A 23,381-nucleotide genomic window follows, 5' to 3' on the forward strand; every position below is an offset into this window, starting at 1 on the left:
AAACTGCATCTACAAGGATGGAGAGGCTGATCCACAGTGTGCTGGGCAGGACAGGAGCTTTGAGCTGTCAGGTCCCCAGGGCTCCATGCTCTGACTCTGATGAGGAAGAGCTCCCACATCCCAGCTCAGCAAACTCATTGTACAGCTTGGGGGGCACAACCCATTTTCATCCCTAACCCTCCCAGCTCATCTGAAAGATCTGAAACCATCAGCTTCAGGAATGGTTTGACTGGCCTTGGGAACCTAATAGGGAGCTGTGAGGAATGACATAACAAATATTCATCCCAGATATGTGGAGACATTGGGAAAATGTTGTTGTGCTTCATTTTATTTCCATTTCTACCAAAGAAAAAATAAAATAAAATAAAAACCAGGTGCAATTAAGAGGGTGAAAAGGGTTTTTATTATTGACATTTTAATCACTGAGAACTGCATTCAGCACAGTTGAAGTCTACAGCAACAGAGGAAATTTTTCAGGATTTAAAACAGTGTCCCTACACAATGGAAAAGCTGATATATTTGTTACACACATGACAGATTTAACTTCTGAAAGACTGACTGTGCTTAGACAAAGATGATCTGATGGACCTTGCTTTGCTTAGACAAAGATGATCTGTTTGTTATCAAAGGTGAACAGCAAAATCCAGTGGTACCTCTCAGGAAACACAAGTGGCCTCATGAATCTGTTTTCCTGCTGCTGTGGGAGCTCTTGGAGAGGATTTCACTTGAGGAAAGAAAAGGAAGTGTGGAACAAAAGGCTCAAAGAGGAACCCTGAGAGCTCATTCTCATCTCCTCCACCAGCAGAACAAGGTGGGTGTCTGGGGCTTTGGCTGAATGGGGATCACTGCCAACTTCTACCTGAAAAAATGAAGGAAAACCTCAGGGTCTGAGATGCCTAAAACAGTCTGCATGCTGAAGGAGCAGGAAAAATCCTTTGTAACTATAAGAAAAGTGATTACTGGAGCAGAGTGTGACACTACTGCAGGCAGGTGTGAATGGAAGAGAGCCTGTATTCAGAGTTAACGTTCTTGGTCAAAACACTGGGCTGTGAATGTGCAGATTAATGATCCAAACCTCCACTGGTGTGAGCTCCAGGAGCTCCAGCTGGCTGCAGCATCCCTAGGACATCCCAAAGAGATGATGGGATGGGATGGATGGAATGGGTGGGGTGGGGTGGGGTGGGGTGGGGTGGGATGGGATGGGATGGGATGGGATGGGATGGGATGGGATGGGATGGGATGGGATGGGAGGGATGGGATGGATGGAATGGGTGGGGTGGGTGGGATGAATGGGATGGGATGGGATGGGGTGGGATGGGATGGATGGAATGGGTGGGGTGGGATGGATGGAATGGGTGGGGTGGGATGGGATGGGATGGATGGAATGGGATGGGATGGGATGGGATGGGATGGGATGGGATGGGATGGGATGGGATGGGATGGGATGGAATGGGTGGGGTGGGTGGGATGGGATGGGATGGGATGGGATGGGATGGGATGGGATGGGATGGGATGGGATGGAATGGGTGGGGTGGGTGGGATGAATGGGATGGATTGGATGGATGGATTGGATGGATGGAGGGCCCTGGCAGGGGAAGAGAAGGGAGCTGTTGGAGTTCTCTCTCAGTCACATTGCCCAGATGGGAGAGGCCCCCGACCCTAACCCTGACCCTCTGTGGAAGGGTCTCTGTGAACACCTGGAGGAGTGAGTGCCCTTAAGGGTTTTCATTTTGCTGTTCCCCTTTGTTCTGGAGCCGTTCCCTCCAGCGGTGCGCGTGTAAAGCCAGGGACAGAGGCTGGGCTGACACTGCTGGGAGCATCAGAGGGACTTGAAAAGGTGCTGTGGGTTCCAGTTACCCTCCGGGATCCTCCCATCCAGCTGCTTTAGTGGGAGGAGGCCCTGAGCTTCCATCTGTTCCAGCAGCTGGCTGGAAGCTGGCATCCTCAGCGGGCTGGACGCCTCCTCTCCACGGCTGCTGTTGGGATCGGAGGGATCGTGGCTCTCCGGCGAGTCGCAGCTGGCGCTGGGGAGCGCGGTGTCCCTGCTGCTGGCCGTGTGCACGGCGCCCAGGGCGTGCTGCAGCCACAGCAGCCGCTTCAGCCCTTGCACCGCCCTCCCCTTGTCGTGCAGGAGCTGGTGCTCGGTCAGTGCCCTCCGGCTGCGGGGGAAGGAACGCGGGGTCAGGGACGGGAGATGCTGATGTGCATCCATGGATCTGAGCGAGGGAGGAGCGCTGGAGGTGCCTCAGCTCCAGCAGCCTGTCGGGAAGCCTAAAGATCCCTGCAGATGGGAGGCTTGTGGGGTTTGGAAGGAATTTTGAATTAATTTAGAGATGGGATTTTTGAGTTGTTTTAGATTGTGTGGTTTTATTTTTTTTTCATCTTCTACATAGGCAGGAAGGATGAGTTTGGCTCACATCTTCACTGCATGGCTCAGAAGGTCTCAAGAACTCTAGTTATAAGCCTTTAAAAAGATTTATTAACTAATAAAACACTATCAACAAGGATATTTATGTTTTTTACTTAATCTTTAAATATTTCATCTTAAGGACTCATGCTACAGTGTAAGCTTTCTTAGCCAATCATGTCATGACACACAAAGAATACTGTACTCTAAAACTCTAAACTTTTTTCTACTTACTTTAGTCTGTCTCTGCTTTAAACTATAAATCCACATTCTTGCTTCTAGCACCTAAGTTTGGAAGCCTTTTCTAAAGTCTCAGATCAAATCCCGTGTTTAATTCTAAGCTTTGGCTTGCAGGCCCAAAGTTCTGAGAGTTCCCTGCATTTCAGATTCCAGCAAAGCTGAAATGCTGTGCTCTTCCCAAAGGTGTGCCTTGAATCTCCTCTTTCTTAGGAAAGGTAAACTGGGGAGACTGACAATTTGGTCTTTCCCAAATTTAGATTCTTTTCAGAGGTTTCAATTGCAGAATAAGGTTCCTTTCCATCACCCCAGTGTTACAGAACTCTTGGGTTTGATTCTTTCCTTCCAGAGTTGTAACTCAGGAGTAATTTACCTGAAATCACTGATATCCATGAAATAAAACCAAATTTTCTACAGATACACCAAAGTTTTTGAGTCAACTGTTGACTGAGGAGGGCAGGCTAAATCTCAGATGCAAATATTTCAGCATTCCAGGCTGCTTAGATAAGATCTCCCTGCAGCTATAGGTTCCTACTGCAGATTTGGATCTGAATGGGAACCTAAATATGGAATTTCAGCATGTGCCATCTCCATGGCTTCTGCTGAACATCCTTATGTGATTTGCCACACTGTGTTTAAAAGTGACAGCTGAAATGTGGTCCATGTTACACAGCTAAAAATGCAATTGGTCTAATTTTATACTGCAGAGAGGGTGAGGTAAAATGGTGCTGTATCAAATACATCAAATTTTTCTTCTGCCATGCCTGGAGTATCTAAGAGCAGTGCAGAACACAGCCCATGAAATCAAAAGTGAACAGTTTTCTAATGATATTAATGAAGAAAAAAGGTAATATTGCTTACTTTTCAAGGTCTTGGCCCATTGCAGAACAGGCAAAAAAAAGAATTGCCAAAAATGTAACTGTCTGCAGAGATCTCTGGGGCAGGAACATTTTCTCTCTTCTTTAAATCAGCTCCACAGGACCAGAAGCTGATGGTGTGACCAGAAATCTTTTCCTCTGTTCTTGCTTTCACCTGACAAAATGAATTTCAGCCTTTAAGCAGGGCTGAGAGTGGAGCACTGTGCTGTGGTGAAACACCCCAGGGCCTCCCACACCATCCCAGACCCACGGGTTTGTAACATACACAGGAAAGGATGGACAGGATTCACAGAATATGTCTGCATTTCATTGCTTTAAATCTCCTTTCCCACTGTTGCCTCTCAATATAACATTTTGTCTTGTGCATTTGCAAGCACAGAAAATTATTTTAGGACTTGGAAGAAACCCTCCTGATCAAAAACCTTCACAGCAATTTGACACAAAGATCACAATTGCTGAAAATCATGAAAATCATGAAGGTATTTAAGGTGGAGCAGGAATATCAAGTTAAAACATGTTCACAGCCCTGTGGTTTGGGCCTTCAATAACACAACCCTTTCCATGAGCAAGACAAGTGCTGACACCCAAATATCCAGGATTATGTTAGACTGATGCTGGATTTCTTTTCTGCGAAGAAGTGGATTTCTGGCTTAGGGAAGGAACAACTAGAAGATGTAATTGTGCAATTAAAAATTATTATTTTAATCTGTGTTATCATTTCATCCAGCTCTATATCTGCTCATGGCATTGGTACACCCGTACCTACATATCCCTTCAACCCCATCACACCTTTTTGGCCAGGTCTAGCCCAAAAATTTCTGTATTTTGGGTATTGATGACTGTACTCTGCTTTGGGATTGGCTCCAGCCTTTATTCCTGTATTAATTGTTACATCAAAACCTGGAGGGACAACAAAACAAAAGTTCTAGCATTTATATTGTTATGTAAGAGTAGTAAAGACAAGTTCCTGTACAAGTTTTTGTAGGAACAATTCTTTCTGTGCAGAAGAAATTTGGGATTATAAAAAACTCAGCATCTTCTCAAAAGACTTGTCTTTATACTAAATTGAATATTGTCAGTGACTGGATAATAAAGCAAATTATACATTAATAGAACATAAATGCTCATCAGTTCTGTATTTGCCTGTAACAAGTTTGTTCTTAATAAGCCTGCCCTAATAATTTGTGAGTAATTTTCTTGGGCAATATGTTGAAATCAAACTAGATGTGAAATAACAAGTGGGTATTAGCTCTGATGAAAAACATGTGTATTAAATGCAGATACATGCACATAAATATACATAAAGATGTGTCTATTAAATGCTGAGGGATATTTGAAGTTATGCTAATGCAGAACTGCTCAGACACGATAGAGAAATGACACTTTGATCAGCACTAAACTCTACATTCATTAAAAGCATTTCCCAGTTACAAAAGGAACATGATCCACTTACTGGTGGTGTTTGGATCCCAGGGAAGTCCTGGCCTGCAGAATCTCCTGCCAGCCCTGTGGTGATGCTCCAGTGCAGTGACACTGAGTGCCCTTGAGCACCTTTTATAGCAGCCCAGAGAGCTCAGCAACAATGGGAATGGGCTGCACAGCACTCTGTGACTAAGGCCTTGTGCCAGGGAAATGAGACAGCTCCAGCAGTAATAAACCTTGGATTTTAAAATATTCAGCTCTGACTAAAGACAAGATCACAGCTTTGCAGGCAGTTTCTTCCCCTCCTGTTTTGTGAGAGCTTTTGATTCTAGCACAGCTTTGCTGTGCCCCAAGATGATGGACAGGGGATACCAACTGTTCCAGGGTTGATCAGAAAAAGTGTCGCTGGTGTGGAAATTAATTTTGCTCCTTTTCTGTCCTTATGGCTCAGGTGTGGACCCTGTGTTGGGTAAGAGGAATCTAAATTAACAGCACTGGTGATGCCTGCAATGTACAGTCAGCAAAGCCCAGTTACAGAATCACAGAATGAACCAGGTGGGAAAAGAGCTTTAAGGGTTAAAAGTCCAAATTATGACCTGACACCTCCTCATCAACTAAACCACAGCACTGAGTGCCACATCCAGGATTTCTGTAATCACACCCAGGACAGTGTCTCCACCATCTCCCTGGGCAGCTGATTCCAGTGCCCAATCACTCTTTCAGTTAAGACTTTTTTCTGATGTCCAGCCTAAACTTCCCCTGGCACAGCTCAAGGCTGTGTGCTCTTGTTCTGTTCATGGTTGTCTGGTAGCAGAGACTGACCCCCTATCTGACTACAACCACCTTTCAGGGAGCTGTAGAGAGTGATAAGGTCACCTCTGAATCTTCTTTTCTCCAGGCTAAACAACCCCATCTCCCTCAGCCATTCTTCACAGGGCTTGTGTTCCAAGCCCTTCACCAGCCTTGTTTCCCTCCTCTGGATGCGTTCAAGCAAGTTCAAGTTACTCACAGAAAATCTCAGGAGCTGGTAAATAATAAAATCCCAGAATGGTTAGACTGGAAAGGACCTTAAAGCCCACCATCCACCCCCTGCCATGGCAGGGACACCTTCCACCAGCCCAGGGTGCTCCAAACCCCATCCAACCTGGCCTTGGACACTTCCAGAGATGGGGCAGTCACAGCTGCTCTGGGCAACCAGAATGAGATCCCACTGGATTTTAATGTTCAGTAGAAATTTAATTTAAATCTGTTGATTGTACAGTAAAAAAAAAAAAAAAAAAAAAAAAAAAAAAAATTGACATTTTGGAAAATGGGAGAAACTCACTAAACAATAAAAGCGCAAGTGGTAGTACAGGCAAAAAGCCAAATTCTGATATGTCTTGAAACCCTGAAAGCTGACAACACACAAGGTTTTGTATTCACTGTATGACCTCTAAGCAGTTAATTTCAATAGAATTTGGATACTCAGGATGTGGCTGGATCATTAGGCTGGAACCACTTAAGAGGACCAGTTCCTGCTTCTCAAAGTGAAAGACAGTGAATGTATTTGTCACCTCTGAGGAGCAATTCCCTGGGAGGATTGCAAAGATCATTTGCTCAGTGTTTTCTGATTCCTTTCCCATAGGCACAGGGCTGTGTTCCTGACAAAGCCAGGCTCAGGTGGATGCAGACACGTTGTCCTGCACAGACAGACCCCTTGCAGGGCTTCACAGCCTCTGTTCTCCAGCTTCCATGGACACCAAATTGCTTTTCATTGTGTTCCTCAAGGCAGCTTGTCTGAGACAGCCAATAAACATTCCTGATTTCATTACCTGAGTCCTGATCATTAAGGAGAGTGGCACCCATTAGAGTGTGTCACCAATTAAGGCTGACATTTGTTAGCACTTATGCTGTTACACCAAATTATCCACCATGGATGGATCCCTTGGTTACATCTTCAAGGATTAATGAACGTTGGCCAAAGTCCTGTGAGAAACATCTGGGACAATTCATCCGTGAACTTTTCAAGTCTCCAGTGTACAATGGGTTTTCATTGGATGCAGTTTTGGCATCTCCACCAGAAAAACATCAATTGAGTGACCACAAGCAGAGATGGTGACGTGGATCATGACAGGGGCACTTGGAGAGTGTTCTGGTGGTCACAGCACACTGCCATGGCTTTGCCCTTCCACCAAGGACTCTGGAGAAGTCAGAATAACCACGGTCATCACCTTGTAACATCTCACACTGCCATGGCTTTGCCCTTCCACCAAGGACTCTGGAGAAGTCAGAATAACCACGGTCATCACCTTGTAACATCTCACACTGCCATGGCTTTGCCCTTCCACCAAGGACTCTGGAGAAGTCAGAATAAGCACGGTCATCACCTTGTAACATCTCACACTGCCATGGCTCTGCCCTTCCACCAAGGACTCTGGAGAAGTCAGAATAAGCACGGTCATCACCTTGTGACATCTCACACTGCCATGGCTCTGCCGTTCCACCAAGGACTCTGGAGAAGTCAGAATAACCATGGTCATCACTCTGTGACATCTCACACTGCCATGGCTCTGCCCTTCCACCAAGGATTCTGGAGAAGTCAGAATAACCACGGTCATCACCTTGTGACATCTCACACTGCCATGGCTTTGCCCTTCCACCAAGGACTCTGGAGAAGTCAGAATAACCACAGTCATCACCTTGTAACATCTCACACTGCCATGGCTTTGCCCTTCCACCAGCCATTTCCTTCCACCAAGGATTCTGGAGAAGTCAGAATAACCACAGTCATCACTTTGTGACATCTCCCTGAGGTCTGACTGCGCCAGGATTACCCTATGTCCATGAGAGATCCAACATTTCTAAAGAAAACATAAAATGTGTCCATTGCACACTCCAGGCACTCGCCCAGGAGGAAATGTTCCCAGCTGTAATGGGGTCAGTGCTAATGTCACAGGGGGAAATTGTACCACCAGCACTCCCTGGTGATATTTTTAGCTGGGATAAGTTGACCCCTGTGAGAGGCCTGAGCGGTGCAGAGAGGAGCAGGAACCCGTTCTGCTGGAGGGATTCGGGCTGCCCCGAGCTTTGTCCCCCCTCAGGACATCCTCCACAGCATTCTTGGAGCCATCAAAGGTTCCAGCCTTGGCTTCAAAGCCTTCTCTCCCTCCCTCCAGCTTTCCCTGCTCCCTGCCTGGGAGCGCCTTTTGCTGTTCCCTCACCTTCAGTGGGAGTTTTGGAGCAGGAGGGTTGTGCCAATTATAGTTTCCCAGGGAGTGATTCTTTTGTTTTGCTTTCCAGCCCTTTCCCCAGGGAGCCAGGTGGGGGAGGAAGGGAATATGGCCTGCTGCAGGGCATGAAAGAAAAAGGGAAGAGAAAGCCTGGAGGCCCAGCTGAGGGGGAAGAAGGAGCTGGGGGAGGGAACAGAAAGCAAAGCAAATGTGCAAATAGCCTCGTTAGGGTAAGGGGGATCCTCTGGCCTGGGATTTGAAAACTTAATTAAACAAAGACTGTGCTGCATCAAAGGGATCCTCTATCTGTAGGGAGAGGGCTGAGAGATCTGAGGAATTTTTTCCATATGCTGTTCTCTGTTACTTACCAATAACAGGAGCGTGGGCTCCAGAAGTCTTCCTGCTTCCCTGACGAAAACATCGACTCTTTTTTAATTACCATTATTTTTGGGTTGTGTTTTTTTTCCCTTACTGCTCTTAGCCCAACAGACCCGAAATCCTGTGAGCTGCTGTGCCGTGAGTGAAAGCCGGGCACCGCCCTGCCCAGAGGAAACGCTCTGACCACACTCAGGGCAAACAGAGCTGCTGGAGGAGAAGCAGCAGCTGCCAAAGGGCTGTTTGCCCTCCCTGGCCTCCCCCACTCAGAGACAGCAGGAAACGACACCTCACAGCAAACCACGGAGATTTTGGCACCATCACACCTGCACTCGGTGCTCCAGAGGCATCACCAGCTCTCTGTCCCTGGGGAAGGAGCCAGCAGACCCATGGCTTCCATCACCATTTCAAGAGGTGAAGTTCAGCTCCAGGTTTCCCCTCCTTTCTGGGTGCTTTTCGCTCTTCTGTGTCACCTCCTTGTCTCTGGGAACAGTCCTGTGCCACCTGGAGAAGTGCCAGCAGTCTCATTTGGGAAGGGGCAAACTGTTCCAGGAGCAGTTTGAAATCGTGGCCCCTGTGCACTGCGTCATTCCAGAGAAAACTCCCATCTTCAAGGGAATTAAAATTAGAGTTGAACAGCAGTGACTCAGGCTCACTGTTTTCATTTTCCATTTTCTGTTTCCAAGCCAGATCTACAGAAGCTCCTGGGACTCACAGCTCTGCCTGAACACGGTAGCAAGGGTGAATGTTTTGTCCTCCAAAACCTACCCTGAAGCCAAGCCTGGGGCTGGTTCTCTTTTCTGCCCAAAATTGTCTCCGGATGGAATATTTTATGTATGCAAAACAAATTCAGGTGAAGCTGAGACAAAGCCTCAGGTCCCTTTTTCAGCTTCTGTAACACCCACTGGGCTCTCTGAGCTTATCCCACAGAGGTTCCACAGTGTTGCAGAAGTCTCCTGAAGATCTCACCTGAGTAAAAACAAAACAAAACAAAAAAAAGGGATGTGTCCCAGTGCCATGAGCCCTGTCTCAATGGAAAGGAACTCTCTGGGACCTGCCCCTGCAAGAGAATGTCACTGTGGTGTCAATGGCTTAGACATGAGACCCCAACAGTGGCAGAAGCCTCACACCTGGAAAGGTGAGGATGAAGGATGAGCAATTAAATGTCATCCAAGTAAAGAAATGTCACACTAATTATTAATCCCCAGGTGCTGAGTCTTGGGGACATGCTGTGCTTGGTTCTGTGCCTTACTTTAGGTCTATGATTATAAATTACAATCTGTTGCTTCCTTCTCTCTTTACATGAAGCCTGAGGTAGAGATAAAAGCTTTCACTGTGTAAAAATACATGTTTGAAAAGTGAGGAAATAAGGGACTTGTACCCTTTAAACAGAAGAGTGTGTGGGAATAAGCTCATGCATTGAAATATATCTAGAAGATCAGGCTTGTGTAAGTCTGTTTCTTCAGAAAAAAGCTTTCACCAGGGCTGGCTGATGGGCAGGATGTGAAAATGGGGTGAATCCACAGGAACCTCATGACAGCAGACTCAGATGTGCCCGTGTGCAGCCGGTTTCTGACTGAAGATGCATCCCCTCCACCAGTTCCTGTTGTGTTTGAGCACTGACATTTCCCACAAAAGCCTTTCCTGTGGGCAGAACTGTGCTAGTAAATAACTGGTTTTGCTGGTGTCTGGTTTTGCTTGAGGAGCAGCTCTCAGAGATCCTCTTGCTGATAGAAGTGTTCTCCAGTAAATATTATCTGTCTCCTGAGGAATCCAGAGCTCCAGGAGCATTTGGACGATGCTCTCAGTCACATGGTGGAATTTTGGGGTGTCCTGTGAAGGGCCAGGAGTAGATTTGTGATGGTTTTTGTGGGTGCCTTCCAACTCAGAATATTCTGTGGTTCAGTGATCCTTTAAATTTGGCTCACAAAGCTGAGGTTTCTTCGAAATCATAACGTCTAGAATGTGCTCATTTTCCCCTGAGACTGAAATCTCAGAAACCACAACAACAGTTTGACTAGAACACCTTACTGCACAACTAGAACACCTTACTGTGGTCTTGGATCCTGGTCTGGGGGTTTATAAAACATTTAACCAATGGTATTGGACACAGGTGGTAAAAGCAGTGAGTGCAATGCAGCAGGATTTTCAGGACATAGCAGGATTTTCCAAACACTCACAAACTTGGAAGAAGGAGGGAAGTGATGTAGCACAAAGCTCCCACATATGTGACATGCACAGGGCTCATGTTCAGTTTCTGAATAACACCAAAACCAAACTGAAAACGGATTATGTTTGCATGATGTGATTTTTGTGGGCTGTGATTTATAAAATGTTGTGACAGGCTTAATCCCAGGGAAGAAGTGCTTGAACAGAGCAGGTAACATGTCCTAGGTGAGTGCTGAGTGCTCTGTTTGCTTTGCAGCAGGTGAGCTGACTTGTGAATAAATCCTTTGTTCCCAAGTCTGTCACCTGGAATTATCTTCAAACGTCTTGTGTAACTTTGGTATGAAATCAAAAGTTCTGTTAAGATTACAAGGTCGTCCAAGTTGCTATCTAATATTTGTTCCGTTTCTTTTTTAAATATCCATTATTGCAAAACTTAAATCATGTTTGATATGCACATTTTGTGATGTGAGGGGGTCTAGAAATGCTGCAAACCCTCTTGGAGAAGGGAGGTGAATGCTGGAGATCACTTCTCAAAGAAGTCACAAAGTGAAATGGCTGAACAGCTCCAACCTTCAAATTATTTCCTTTGTTTGTGTTGCCTCAGGAAATTAGCCATCAGCTAATTTAGATTACAATGGATTAGATTTCCTTAATTAAAGGCAGGTAACTCTCAGATAACTGTATACACAATAAAAATACTTTGGAGCATTCATTACCTCAAAATCATTGTTGTATTTCTGTCCCTTGGCCAGTTTTGACCCTTTGAGGATTTTACTGGGAAAAAGCTCTTAAAAATAATGGGGGATTCCACAGAAGATTTTTGAAAATTCAACTGGTTGTTTTTAAGTCCAGTTGGGTTACTGGAATTAAAAATTAAATTTCTGGACATCCTATCCTCTGCACAGTTCCTGTTTAGAAAGCAGAGTCAACAAGCATTAATTTGTACTCAAAATGCCTTTTTGTGTATTACATGATTAAAAGTATTAGTAATTATACCTGTACCAGATAAATCTGTCATCTCTGGCCCATGGCAAAGAGCTGAAGTCTGGATTAAACCCAGCCTGGTTGTGAGGGGAGGTTTTTGGGAGGTTTTTGCAGCAGCAACACTGAGTAGATTTCTTATATTACCTAATAACAGAAATCAGGAAGCTTGTTATCAAAGACAACCCCTTTGGAACAACTTCATTGTTTATTAGAGGTTAAAACCCATGTTGTACGTACAAATGTTGTGTATGAGAGAGAGTTTGGCAAAGCACATCAACAGCACTGCGTATCTGTGGCTAAAACTCCTCCGTTCAAATCCTCTCGTTTTCTCTAGTAAAAAAAAAAAAAAAAAAAAAAAAAAAAAATCAGTTCCGTCCGTCCTTTGTGCCTCAGTAAGCAAAGCCCTGACATGAAATTTACCAAAAACTCCGACTTACAGCAAATAGCTCAACGCACTTATTTAAAACTCAGGGGAAGAAATGAGTCCGAGAGAATTGTAAACCCTACCTAGAGGGACCTCATCGGGCTAGAGACACAAAGAAATAAAACTTTATTTTTCACCTTAGCCGGTAAAACAGCAGTTCTGGGGCTGTTACCGCTCCTGATTCCAGGGCCCGGGTGGGGCGCCCTCAGCGCTCCCGCCATTGCCGCCAAGAGCCCGCCCGCGCTCGCGCGCGCCGTGACGCCACTTGTCAATCAGCGCAACGGCGCCCTCTGATTCGCTGCCGCCTGGCATCACGTGGGAGAGGACTGGCATTATATAAATGCGGGCGGGGTCGTTGCTGGCCGCCATTTTGTCCAGTGAGGAAAAGCGGAGCTGGGGTCTCGCTGAGGGTCGAGTCGGCTGAGTTTAGCGCGGGCTCCCTTCGCGCGCCCTCCCTCTAAGCACCGGTGAGGATCTTCACCCCGGAGGGCGGGGGGGAGGCGGCAGCCGCGGTCTTGGTGCCCGTCAGGGCGGATGGAAGCGGCGGCGGCGGCAAACAAAGCAGCCGCCATTTTGTAACGCCGGGCTTGGGGCGGCGGCTGCCGCGGCCCTGAGCGGAACCGGGCGGGGAGGCGGCGGGTTGCCGGGAGGAGCCCGTTCTCGGCCTGTTTCCCGCGGGGTGTGAGGCCAGGCGGGGTGGGGAGTGCCGCGGGGGCGGTGTGGCGGCGGCCCGTCCGCCAGTGGCAGCGCTGGTCCCTCACGGCGCACCGAGGAGCAGCTCCGGAGCGAGTCCCCGGGCATTGCCCGCGGGGCTCGGCGGGAGATGGCGCTGCCCACCCCGTTCGTGCGCGGATCGCCCTGATCCTAATCCCGATCCGGGAACAATGGAGCCTCCCCCGCGCAGCGCCCTCTGCAGACCCCCCCGCGCTAAGCAGGAAAAGAAGCGCAGGGACCTCCCCCAACAAATCTAAACAGTAAAAGTAAATGAAATTCCTCGAAATAGTGAATTTTAATCACAATGTGGTATAGCAGCTCTCTTGTTGGGTTTTAAGTTTTCTCCCAGCCCGCTCGCCCCTTCCAAACAGTGTCTCCATCACAACGCATCACTGCTGAAGTTTCAGGGGGAAGTAGCCAATAGAGTGACTTCCCGTGGAAGTGAACAAGCACGTGAACTGTGTTAAATATATGTGAACTTCTTTTTTTCTTGTCCTAGCAATGCATCGTGACTCTTGTCCGCTGGACTGCAAGGTCTATGTGGGTAACCTTGGAAACAATGGCAACAAAACAGAATTAGAGCGAGCTTTTGGCTACTATGGACCACTGCGCAGTGTATGGGTGGCGAGAAATCCTCCTGGGTTTGCCTTTGTGGAGTTTGAAGATCCCCGAGATGCAGCTGATGCAGTAAGAGAGCTAGATGGAAGGTAAAGTGTGCTTGGCTTGGCTGGTCAAAATATGGGACGTTATAGGAGTGATACAGTTTTAAATTGTGAAACTTAAACTGCAGGACTAAAGTCTTGATGCATTTCTTATGCACTGTTTTGTATGGTACTATAAGGGTGTTCTTATGGTGCAGCAATAGAATCTCAGAATGGTTTGGGCTGGAAGGAACCTCAGAGCTCATCCAGTCCCACCCTCCCCATGGCAGGGACACCTTCCACCATCCCAGGCTGCTCCAAGCCCCATCCAGCCTGGCCCTTGGACACTTCCAGGGATCCAGGTGCAGCCACAGCTGCTCTGGGCACTGAACAATTCCTTCCCAATATCGCATCTATCCCTGCTCTTCTTCGTGAATAGTATTGTAATGTTTAATTTTACATTTCCCAGTTGAGCTCCCAAGTTAGGAATTACTTGCATCTCTTTGTGTGTGTTAATTAAATTGCAGATGATGTTACTATAAAGAGGTAAAACTGATTGTGGAGACTCTCCTTTGCTCTTTCCCTGCCTGCTTTACTGGCACAGCAGTTTTGAGAAGCAGCCAATCCTTTTGTCTGCCAAGGAATCTCAGAACGGTTTGGGCTGGAAGCCCATGCGGTTCCACCCTCTGCTGTGGGCAGGGACACCTTCCACTGGATAGCCTGGGCTGCTCCAAGCCTGGCCCTGGACACTTGGAGGGAAGGGAAGTGCTGGAGCTGACTCTGGGCACTGTGCTTTGACAACAGAACATTTTTCCCTTTTGCATTGTTCTTCCACTTTCTGGATCATATGTCCTATTCCTCGCTGCCTTCTCCCTGGCAGTGCTGAGCAGAGTTCCCCTCTCTCCCCAGAACGCTGTGTGGCTGTCGTGTGCGGGTGGAGCTCTCCAACGGGGAGAAGCGGAGTCGGAACCGCGGCCCCCCTCCGTCGTGGGGCCGGCGCCCTCGGGATGACTATCGCAGGAGGAGTCCCCCTCCTCGGCGCAGGTACCTGGGCACAGCACACTCCTAGAGCCCTTGGCACAGTTACCACCTAGCATCCTAGGAGCAGGCTTGTTAAAGGCATGTTGATGGATGGCATTCATCTATCTGATCATGATTTGGAAATGACAGGTGCTAAAAAAAAAAAAAAAACCCCAAACCAACCCCCCACAAAATCGAGGTGAACTTGAGTTGTGTTGAATGTTGTTGGCTTTTGTCCGTAGGTGACTGTGCAGTTGGTAGTCAGTGCCCTCTGTCCTGGGCTTATCCTCCTTCCTCTTAAAACCTGCTCATCTTCTAGTCACACTTTGCCTTTCTTCCCCATACTTCAACTTAGGCTGTTCCTTTCCTTTACTCCATATTGGCAAAACATGACATACAGCAGTATAGCATTTCCATACCAATGGGTTTTTCCACTTTGTTTGCAGAACTAAAATACTTCCCAAGCAGGCAGCTGTTTAATAATAGATTGAGTAACAGTTGCTCTAAACATCTGGAATCTTGACACTTTAGTGTTAGCGTGGAAATAAAGCATCATGTGACAATCCTGTCACCTGAGGTTTGCAAACCCAGCTCTAGCATATAGCAGGATTTTTGGGCACTGGCACGTTCTTGGACCCAGACTAGTTTGTCTGGCAGTTTAAGTGTGCACCGTGGTTTTTACAGGACTGAATTTACCTGTGGCAGGTGAGTGAAGTCCTCCCAAGCCAGGGTTTCAAGCTTACCCTTTTGCTGTTGAAAAAAAAAAAAACCAAAAAAAATAACACATTAGGAGTATTTGTTAGCTAATAGATGGTTGTACTGATGGCTTGTTTTTCATTTTTTTTATGCTTTTTTGGTCCATCTATTAATAAAAATGAACCCGTTACAGAGTCACCATCATGTCTCTTCTCACCACCCTCTGAGTCTGCATTAGCCAGCCAACTAGCCCTTTCAGCGTCATGTGACCAGCGCGCCCCATGCAGCTTGGCTGGTGTCGTTTCACATGACCCAGGCATGGCCAGTCGTCAGGTTGCACCGCCCTTTGGTTCCCGAGCATGCTGTTTTCTCTCAGCCTTCTCTCCAACCTTAACCAAATCGGCAGCAGCCACCTCGACCGCCCACACATTCCCGGCCAATCAGCTCAGCTGTTTATTTACCAAATGTCTTCACAACAACTACAGCAGCAGCCTTCGGCTAACAAAAAAGCAGGAAAAATCCACAACACCCCCTTCGCCAACCAACTAAATACAACGCAACATCTGGCAAAACCTTTTCAGCAAATTCTTCTTGGCAGTCAGTCCGGCAGCCTCACCTCACCATTTCTAGCTTGTTGAAACCAAAGACTTGTAAGTTTTTCCTGCTTATACAGTTTACTGCTGGTTAAAATAAGGAGTAAGCGGCTTATAAGTAATTACTTTTCTCAATCAAAGGCTGGCTGTGCATAATTGAGTGGTAACGTACATATGTTGCTTGAGAAAACTTTTAAGGGTGATATGGAAGCTCTTACACTGTGAATAATGTAAAAACCAGGATATTTGCATGTGAGATGCCAAACTAAATTTTTAATAAAGCTCTAACAAATGTAGCTTTTCCTTGCCAGAAAAATCCTATCACCTTTAAATGGTTTTACTAACAGTTTTCAAAACTTAAAACAATTACTTTTTGGGATGAACTGGGCCGAGCTAAGGTTATATTTTTTAATTTTTTATTTTTTATAAGAAAATAGTCTAAACACACTCTATGGCATTAAAAATGACAATCACAAATATGCAGTTCTAATGTAGCACTTAATGGCATTATCAATATTGACACTGAGCGCATTTTCACTTTTTTTTTTTTCCACTTGATATCTCTTTATGTCTTGTTATGGACCTTTTTGGCTTGCATGGGTTCCAAAACATTTGCTCTGTGCTATTTTTTTTTTTTTTTTGGAACCACCTGTGGGACTTTGGTGTGGTGTTCTGGGCAGTGTATTTAGTTGAAATGGAAAGTGTTGCATTGGACAACTCTGCTCTGACGCGTTCTTAGTTAAGTGAATTCGTGGTTGGAAACGTGCTGTTCACACTGAGCTTGGTTTTACTGCCTAATCTTTCCATGCCTTTTACTGGATGATGGATGCCAGTTATTCTTGGCACGTTCCCTGGGCCCAACAGTGAGTTTGACAAGTTGGGAAATGCCTCAGCCCATTAAAGCTCAAAGAATGGATAAAGTGCCTCACATTTGCTTTTCTGGTTCTAGATCACCACGAAGGAGAAGCTTCTCCCGGAGCCGCAGCAGGTACGGATCCCTTCCCTACCCCATGGACTGCTCCAGCCCAGGAGTCTGAAAAGGACAGCCCAAAACAGCTCCATGTGTGGGCTGTGCACAATCAGTAGTTTGGTAAAGGAGAAACAGATTGGCTTCTGTCATATTGCTTACTTGGAATTACCGAGCTGTTTGAGATTCCTGGGGTAGCAGTGGAAGGATACTGAGAACAGAAGTAATTTCCTTTCTGCAGCTGCCTGGCATCTTCTGTCAGTTTTCCCCTAAGTTTAAGTGTTAATGTGCTACTCTCACAGATACTGTGAGCATAGGATCATTGAGCCCTGAGGTGGGAAAAGACAATTGAGTCCAGGCATAAATCAGAATGTGATTTGAATGGGATTCTGAAAAAAAAAAAAAATAGCAGACCAACCTTCTCCAAAGTGCTACATACCTGTTTACAGCACATTATTGGCTCAGGCTGATTATTCTTCCCTCAAGAAAAGGTTAATAAAAAGCAGCATGGATAACAGGTTTCCCCTGGTTGAACAGTTAGAAACCTTCACTCCTGAAGGGAAGCTCCTCATCTCAGGGAGCCTCCTGGGCCTGATGAAGCTTTGCTCTGATGGTGCTGTGGTCTGTCCCAGGTCCCTCTCCAGAGACAGAAGAAGAGAGAGGTCACTCTCACGGGAGAGGAACCACAAGCCCTCCCGCTCCTTCTCCAGGTCTCGCAGGTAAGGAGAGCCTTCAGTGTTTGTGGTTCTGAGTAAATGTGAAAACAACTTTGTGCCTTGTTGGAGAATCACCTCTAGTGTCATAGGAGATTCTTCGCTTAAAAACAACAAAATATTCAGTTTTATTAAATGAACAGTATTTTTAAAATGCTTAAATATCACCTGCTGATTGTGGCTGGGGGGCTTACAGGAAAATCTGTTCCTGACACCTGATCCTAACCCTACCTGTCTGTTGTTCTTCAGTCGCTCCAGGTCAAATGAGAGGAAATAGGACTGTGGGAAGGAGCTGTGTACAGGAAGTCATGAGATCCGAGGCCAGGAGTATGTACAGAACATTTTGTTTTGAGACTTCATAAAGCTTGGTGCATTTTTAAAATGTTTTAGCTGTTGAACTTGCTTTGTTCCTTGTATCTTGTAACAGGTGGCAAATGTAAAGATGTGAATCTGTATATGGTTCTGAGCAGATCCTATGATTTGTAATATTAATGGTTTTCCAATGTACCATTAGACATGGGAGGTGTGTGTGTGTGTGGAATGGCAAATGGTCTGTGTTGTGTAGCTGGGAGAGCAGGGCTGGGCTGGCCTGGGGGTGGCTGGGGCTCAGCTGGAGGAAGTGTGCAGGGATGGCTCCTTGTGGGATCAGGCCAGGAGCAGAGCAGGACACAGGTGCTCCATAGCCCATGTCTGGGAAGGAGAGTAGTGGGGCAGGGGGAGGGTGAGGGTTGGGGGCTGCAGCTTCATCCAGCTCCAGTTCTGACTGAGCTGCTTTCTATTCCATGAAATACAACTTTGTAGCTGTAGGGTCAGTTAATTTTGTACTTGGTGTGAGTAGAGTCCTTAATTAGGTGATTGTTGATTGACCACGTATTCCAGAAGCTCTGAATAGACCAAATCCACAGCAGAACTGACACCTGGAGTGGATGTGTTGTGTCTAATGGTACATTGTAAACATTAGTTATTAAACATTTCTTTACTGTACAAGAATTTTCATGTCACTTGTAAAATGTCTTTTGTGAGATCCTTGGGATTAAAGTTTTGGTTACAACTCGTTGTTCAGTATTTAACTCGTCCCTGACTGTGGCAGTCACCCCCCTGGCTGTAGCACAGCTGTACCTGCTCCCCTGCCCGTGGTGAGGGGCAGTCTCACTCCACCATGGCAGTCTAATCCTGTTTTACAGGTCCAGCTGGGCTGCTCAGTAGCAAATGCCACCTGACTTCTTGCCTGGCAAGGAGCCCTGTAGTGATTCCTTGGAAAGCCAGCTGGAGATGCAAAGGTTCAGCATGAGCTTTGTGTGCCAGCTGTGGGTTGGGAGCAGCAGTTCAGGTACTCATCCCATCTCAGTCTGGAAACCAAAACTTACCTGAGATTCACTTCCTGTAGAAATGCAGCATGGCTGGAGAGCAGCTGGGGCTGCCACACTGCCCAAGGGCTCCCTTGCACCTGAATCCCCAGACTGCTCCACTGGTTCAGTTGTGTGGTTTAGATTAAATCCCTCATGATAAACACTGGTGGTGTGTGCCCGTGTTCAAAGGGGTCCCAGGATGAGGGAAGAGATGAGGATCTGACTCCATGTTTCAGAAGGCTGATTTATTATTTTATGATATATATTACATTAAAACTACATTAAAAGCATAGAAGAAAGGATTTCATCAGAAGGCTGGCTAAGAATAGAAAAAGAAGGAATCATAACAAAGGCTTGTGGCTCAGACAGAGTCCGAGCCAGCTGACTGTGATTGGGCATTAATTAGAAACAACCACATGAGACCAATCCCAGATGCACCTGTTGCATTCCACAGCAGCAGATAACCATTGGTTACATTTTGTTCCTGAGGCCTCTCAGCTTCTCAGGAGGAAAAATCCCTAAGGAAAGGATTTTCCATCAAATATGTCTGTGACAGTGGTGGAGTTTCCTTGGCTTGGTGGTTTCCAGGCAGGGACAAGGAGGTGGTGAAGCTCTAAGGCAAGGATGTGCTGGTGCTGCTGAGCTGTGTCTGGATTGATTTATTTTTTTAATGACTTAGTCTTTGTTGGGCTGGGTCTTGAAGGTCTCTTCCAACCCCTCTGAGGTTCTGTTGAGTTAACGACTGTGTGCCACTGTGTCTCCCACCTCCTGTCCCAGAAACACAGGCTGGCCGCATGTGCTGCAAGAGGCCCTCACAGCCCTGGAACGGGATTCAGCGATGAGCTGGGACTGCCCGGGCCAGTCCCGGCGTTTGCGGGGCCTCGTTTCACCCGCGGAGGGTGCGAGCAGCGGCTGGAGCGGGCTCGGGCCTGCAGTGCCGCCGGTGCCCGGCAGGGGTCAGCGCGGCTCCTCCGGCCCCGCTCTGTTCGCTCTGGGCTGCCCCGGCCCTGCTCCGTTCCCTTCCCTTTCCCTCCGTGCCTCTGGCAGTGTCGGGTGTGCAGAAGGGTCACAGCTCGCGGTGCCTCTGCCGGCACGGACGTTCTTCCTGTGGTTACCTGGCAGAACAAGGAGCCTTCAGTTCAGCGGCTGCAGGGAGAGAAATCTGAAGTGCCAGAGACAGTGGGAAGCAGGTTGTGGTTTTCATACGCAACACTCTTGCAGAAGTGTTCCAGTTTCAGGTTTCTGACTATTTTACTCCCCAGCTGAATGAAGAAGTTGCTCCTTAGATCAGAAGTGGGCTGGTTTTATGTAATTGGGCGGAGGTTTGAAGGGGAACACAACAAACAGCTTCTAGAGAAAGATGGGAAATTAATAAATATGTGTAAACACTGACTGGACAGCCCTTCCCACAGGGTGTAGGTAATGAGCTATTTTTGATGTACCAGCACATTTGTGGATTTCAGGCATCTCCTTCCTGTCTGAGGGAGTGACCAGCCTGGGAGTGTTGTGTTTCAAAAGTTTGCTCTCAAATTAAATGTACAAGGAAGTGTTGGTGTTCTGAGGCCAGGGCCATCCCTTGCCTTTCCCCGAAGATTCTGACACCAGGAAGAATCACCAAGCAGTCTGTCCCTGCCAGGGTAGGACAGAAGGACACTATCCAAGGCTCCTTGGCAGAACCTCAGCCACAGCCCTGCTCTGGAGACCCCTGGAGTGATGGAGCAATTGCTGCTGCCTGGCACCTTCCAGATTGTTTCAGGGCCTGGTTTCATGGTGCTGACAGTCATGATTTACACAGTGTTTCTAATTTGGGGAGAGGTTTAACTGCCCCTGCTTCAGGCAGAAGCATCCTGGGGTTAATCACCAGAGATCCTCAGCAGTGCCTGAGCACATCCCAGTTATTTTATACACTCTCCCTGGGGAGAGCATTGTGTGCAAATGGGTTTGCAAAGAAGATCTTGTTTTTTTCTTTTTATGTACATGCTGCTCTTTGTTTATGACCAAAGATCGTGTTAAGAATGTGCCTTGCACTTTAGGACATCCTTAGCCTCTCCACTTTCTTTCTTTTGTTGGGATTTGTTGCACTGGCCTGCAGACAGGGTCGTGCTTGGCTGAGGGTTTGTGATCATCCCAAGCACTGACAGTGCTGCTGGTTAGGCTGCTCCATGTGCAGGATGATGTGTCCATATGCATAATGCTGGTTAGGACAAAAACTGGAGAAAAGGAAGGCTGACAGATATATGTTAAAAAAACAAGGAAAAAATCCCTTGAAAAATAGATTTGTTTTTGTCTGTTCCACTCAAATTCATCAGGTTTTAGGATACCTTATCCTGACCCTGTTCAGAAAGCTGAAGGGAGCCAGTATGGACCATTCCCACTGTTGATTTCAAAGCTGAACCTTGGGAAGGATTGTCAAATCCCTGTCCAGAGGTGCAGCCTGGCAGTTTGTGGTTTCTCCTCTAAATTGATTTGCTCCCTATCTGAGAGCAGAACAGAGCTGCAGAAGTCCAGAGCCAAAAAAAAGCTTTTTTACTCTTGGACAAACAGGTGTGCTGTGTTATCCCCCCTCATCCTCCAAACCCAGTCTGGTTCTGGAGCTTTGCTCTCCTGTCCTCCAGCCCAGCTGGAGCTGCAGTGTGTTACTGATGGAAGGGCTTTGAATTTCATCCTCTGCCCTTGCATTTCCTTCTTTCTGAAACCAGAGAGGCACCACACAGTGCCCATGGATCTTCTGCAGCAGCCTGGCACAGGTTACACCTTGTAGTTCTGAACCTCTCCTGCTTTGGTGGGGTCAGGAAGCAGAACCCAGTGCTGGAAGGGTTTTTTGACCTATAGATGTTTTCAGGGTTTTGTGTTTATTAATAAAATCATGGAAAAACCCCCTAACATTGCGTCCAACCATTCCCCCAGCAGTGCCTGAGCACTTCTGCAGCTTTTTACTGCTCTTATCACCATTTTTCAGTTTCCAGTTTTTCCAGTTTTACTTTCATTTGCTGTGATGTCATCCCCATGAGCTGCCTCAGTGTCTCTTGATACACAGGTCCTCAAAGGGGCTGAATGTTGGACAAATTTCTGCTGGATTTGATCCCTGTCTCTGTACCCCTGCTCAAATCCTGCCCCAGCAATACTGTCCCAAAACCTGAGCTGCAGTCCCCCCACAGGTGAACCTGCTCTGGAGCTGTCTTAGTGCAGAGTTAAACCAAATTACAAAACAAGTGAAAAAACTGGAGCATCAGCTCCTTTTGCAAACAAAAGGCTGAAGGGCAGGAGTGCAATTCCAGTTGCTCTGCTTTGACCTTAGCTCCTGCACGGGCGATGGCACCTTGCCATACCTGCCCTAAAGACACAGCTCCCCACTGCCCTGCTGCTGGAACACAGCTGCCTCCAGCTCCACCCCTCAGCCTGCCAAAACCTGGCAGAATAAAGCTATTTTTAGCTTAGCCATGTTTGCAGTTAGTCAGGGGCTTGCTGGAGCTGAAGCCTTATCCCAGGCTCTGACATGAGAAGTGTTCTGGTTTCCTCCAAGCACCATCACTCTCTGGGGTTGCTCTTTCGTTTCTGCAGTTTCACTGGGGCACGGCCACGAGTTCCTCTGTTAATGCCTTTCAAACAAACATGGCTGGGGACTAAAATAAACATGGGATCCAGACAAATACAAAATAGACATGCAAGAGGAACACTATGTTCGTTCCCAAGTGATTCATGTGGCTATTATTTAATAATTTAGTGGCTGACATAACTTGGAGTTGAACAAATCTTCACATTGATTGGGGTGGTGTTTCTGCTTGCTCCTCTAAGTCATTTTAGCCGTCAGATTTTCTGTGGGAGTGATCCCAGTTGGAAAAGGGAAGCACAAATCCTTCCCATCTGGATCCTGTCACCATGGCCAGCGCTGTCACTCCACAACCTCCCTGACCATGAGGAGATTCCTCCTGCTCCAGTCCCACTGTTGTTGTTGGCATTTTGCTGGCTAACACAGGGTTGTCATGTGCCACTGGCTGATGCCAGCCCCAGAACACCCCGAGGTGTGTGACAGGCCCTGGGCAGCCCCGGCTCAGTCGGGACGGCGCTATCGGGGTGCAGCAGGGGTATCAGGGTGGGGCACTGTGTCACTCAGGCTGTCACTTGGGAACATCACCCCTGCCAGCTGTCAGACAGGCATTATCTCCTCATGGGCAGAGGCTGCTTACAACATGAATATTCAAAAATATTCAGCAGGAAGTCTCGGTGCTGTCCCAGCCCTCCCTGCTGATGGAGGGTTTGCTGTCAGTGTTTGATACAAAGCATTTGCAGTTGGTGTTTCAGGGAATCCCGGAATGGTTTGGGTTGGGAGGGACCTTAAACTCATTTTGTTCCACCCCCTGCCATAGGCAGGAGCACCTTCCACTATTCCCAGGTTGCTCCAAGCCCCATCCAACCTGGCCTTGGACACTTCCAGGGCTGGGGCAGCCACAGCTGCTCTGGGCAGCCTGTGCCAGGGCCTCAGCCTCATTGCAGAGAAGGATTTCTGCCCAGCACCAGTGTTATTGCCCCTCGTGCACTGGGTGCTGCTCTTCCTGGTGCTGGATTGATCAGCTTTTCATGCA

The 23,381-nt window shown here is 47.2% G+C and overlaps 1 protein-coding gene across 1 annotated transcript; it reads left to right on the forward strand.

Moving 5' to 3' along the window:
• The first annotated feature begins 12,452 nt into the window (after positions 1 to 12,452).
• On the forward strand, positions 12,453 to 18,500 carry SRSF3 (serine and arginine rich splicing factor 3). The gene is made up of 6 exons (XM_071449946.1): positions 12,453 to 12,572; positions 13,319 to 13,526; positions 14,370 to 14,504; positions 16,719 to 16,757; positions 17,369 to 17,455; positions 17,699 to 18,500. The coding sequence occupies exons 2-6, from the start codon at positions 13,321 to 13,323 to the stop codon at positions 17,724 to 17,726; spliced, it is 495 nt and encodes a 164-aa protein (XP_071306047.1). The 5' UTR covers positions 12,453 to 12,572; positions 13,319 to 13,320; the 3' UTR covers positions 17,727 to 18,500.
• Positions 18,501 to 23,381: the final 4,881 nt, after the last annotated feature.

The sequence above is a fragment of the Agelaius tricolor genome, unplaced genomic scaffold (genome assembly GCF_023055355.1).
Source record: "Agelaius tricolor isolate 1412-34295 unplaced genomic scaffold, bAgeTri1.0.p SCAF_30, whole genome shotgun sequence".
Classification (NCBI taxonomy): domain Eukaryota; kingdom Metazoa; phylum Chordata; class Aves; order Passeriformes; family Icteridae; genus Agelaius; species Agelaius tricolor.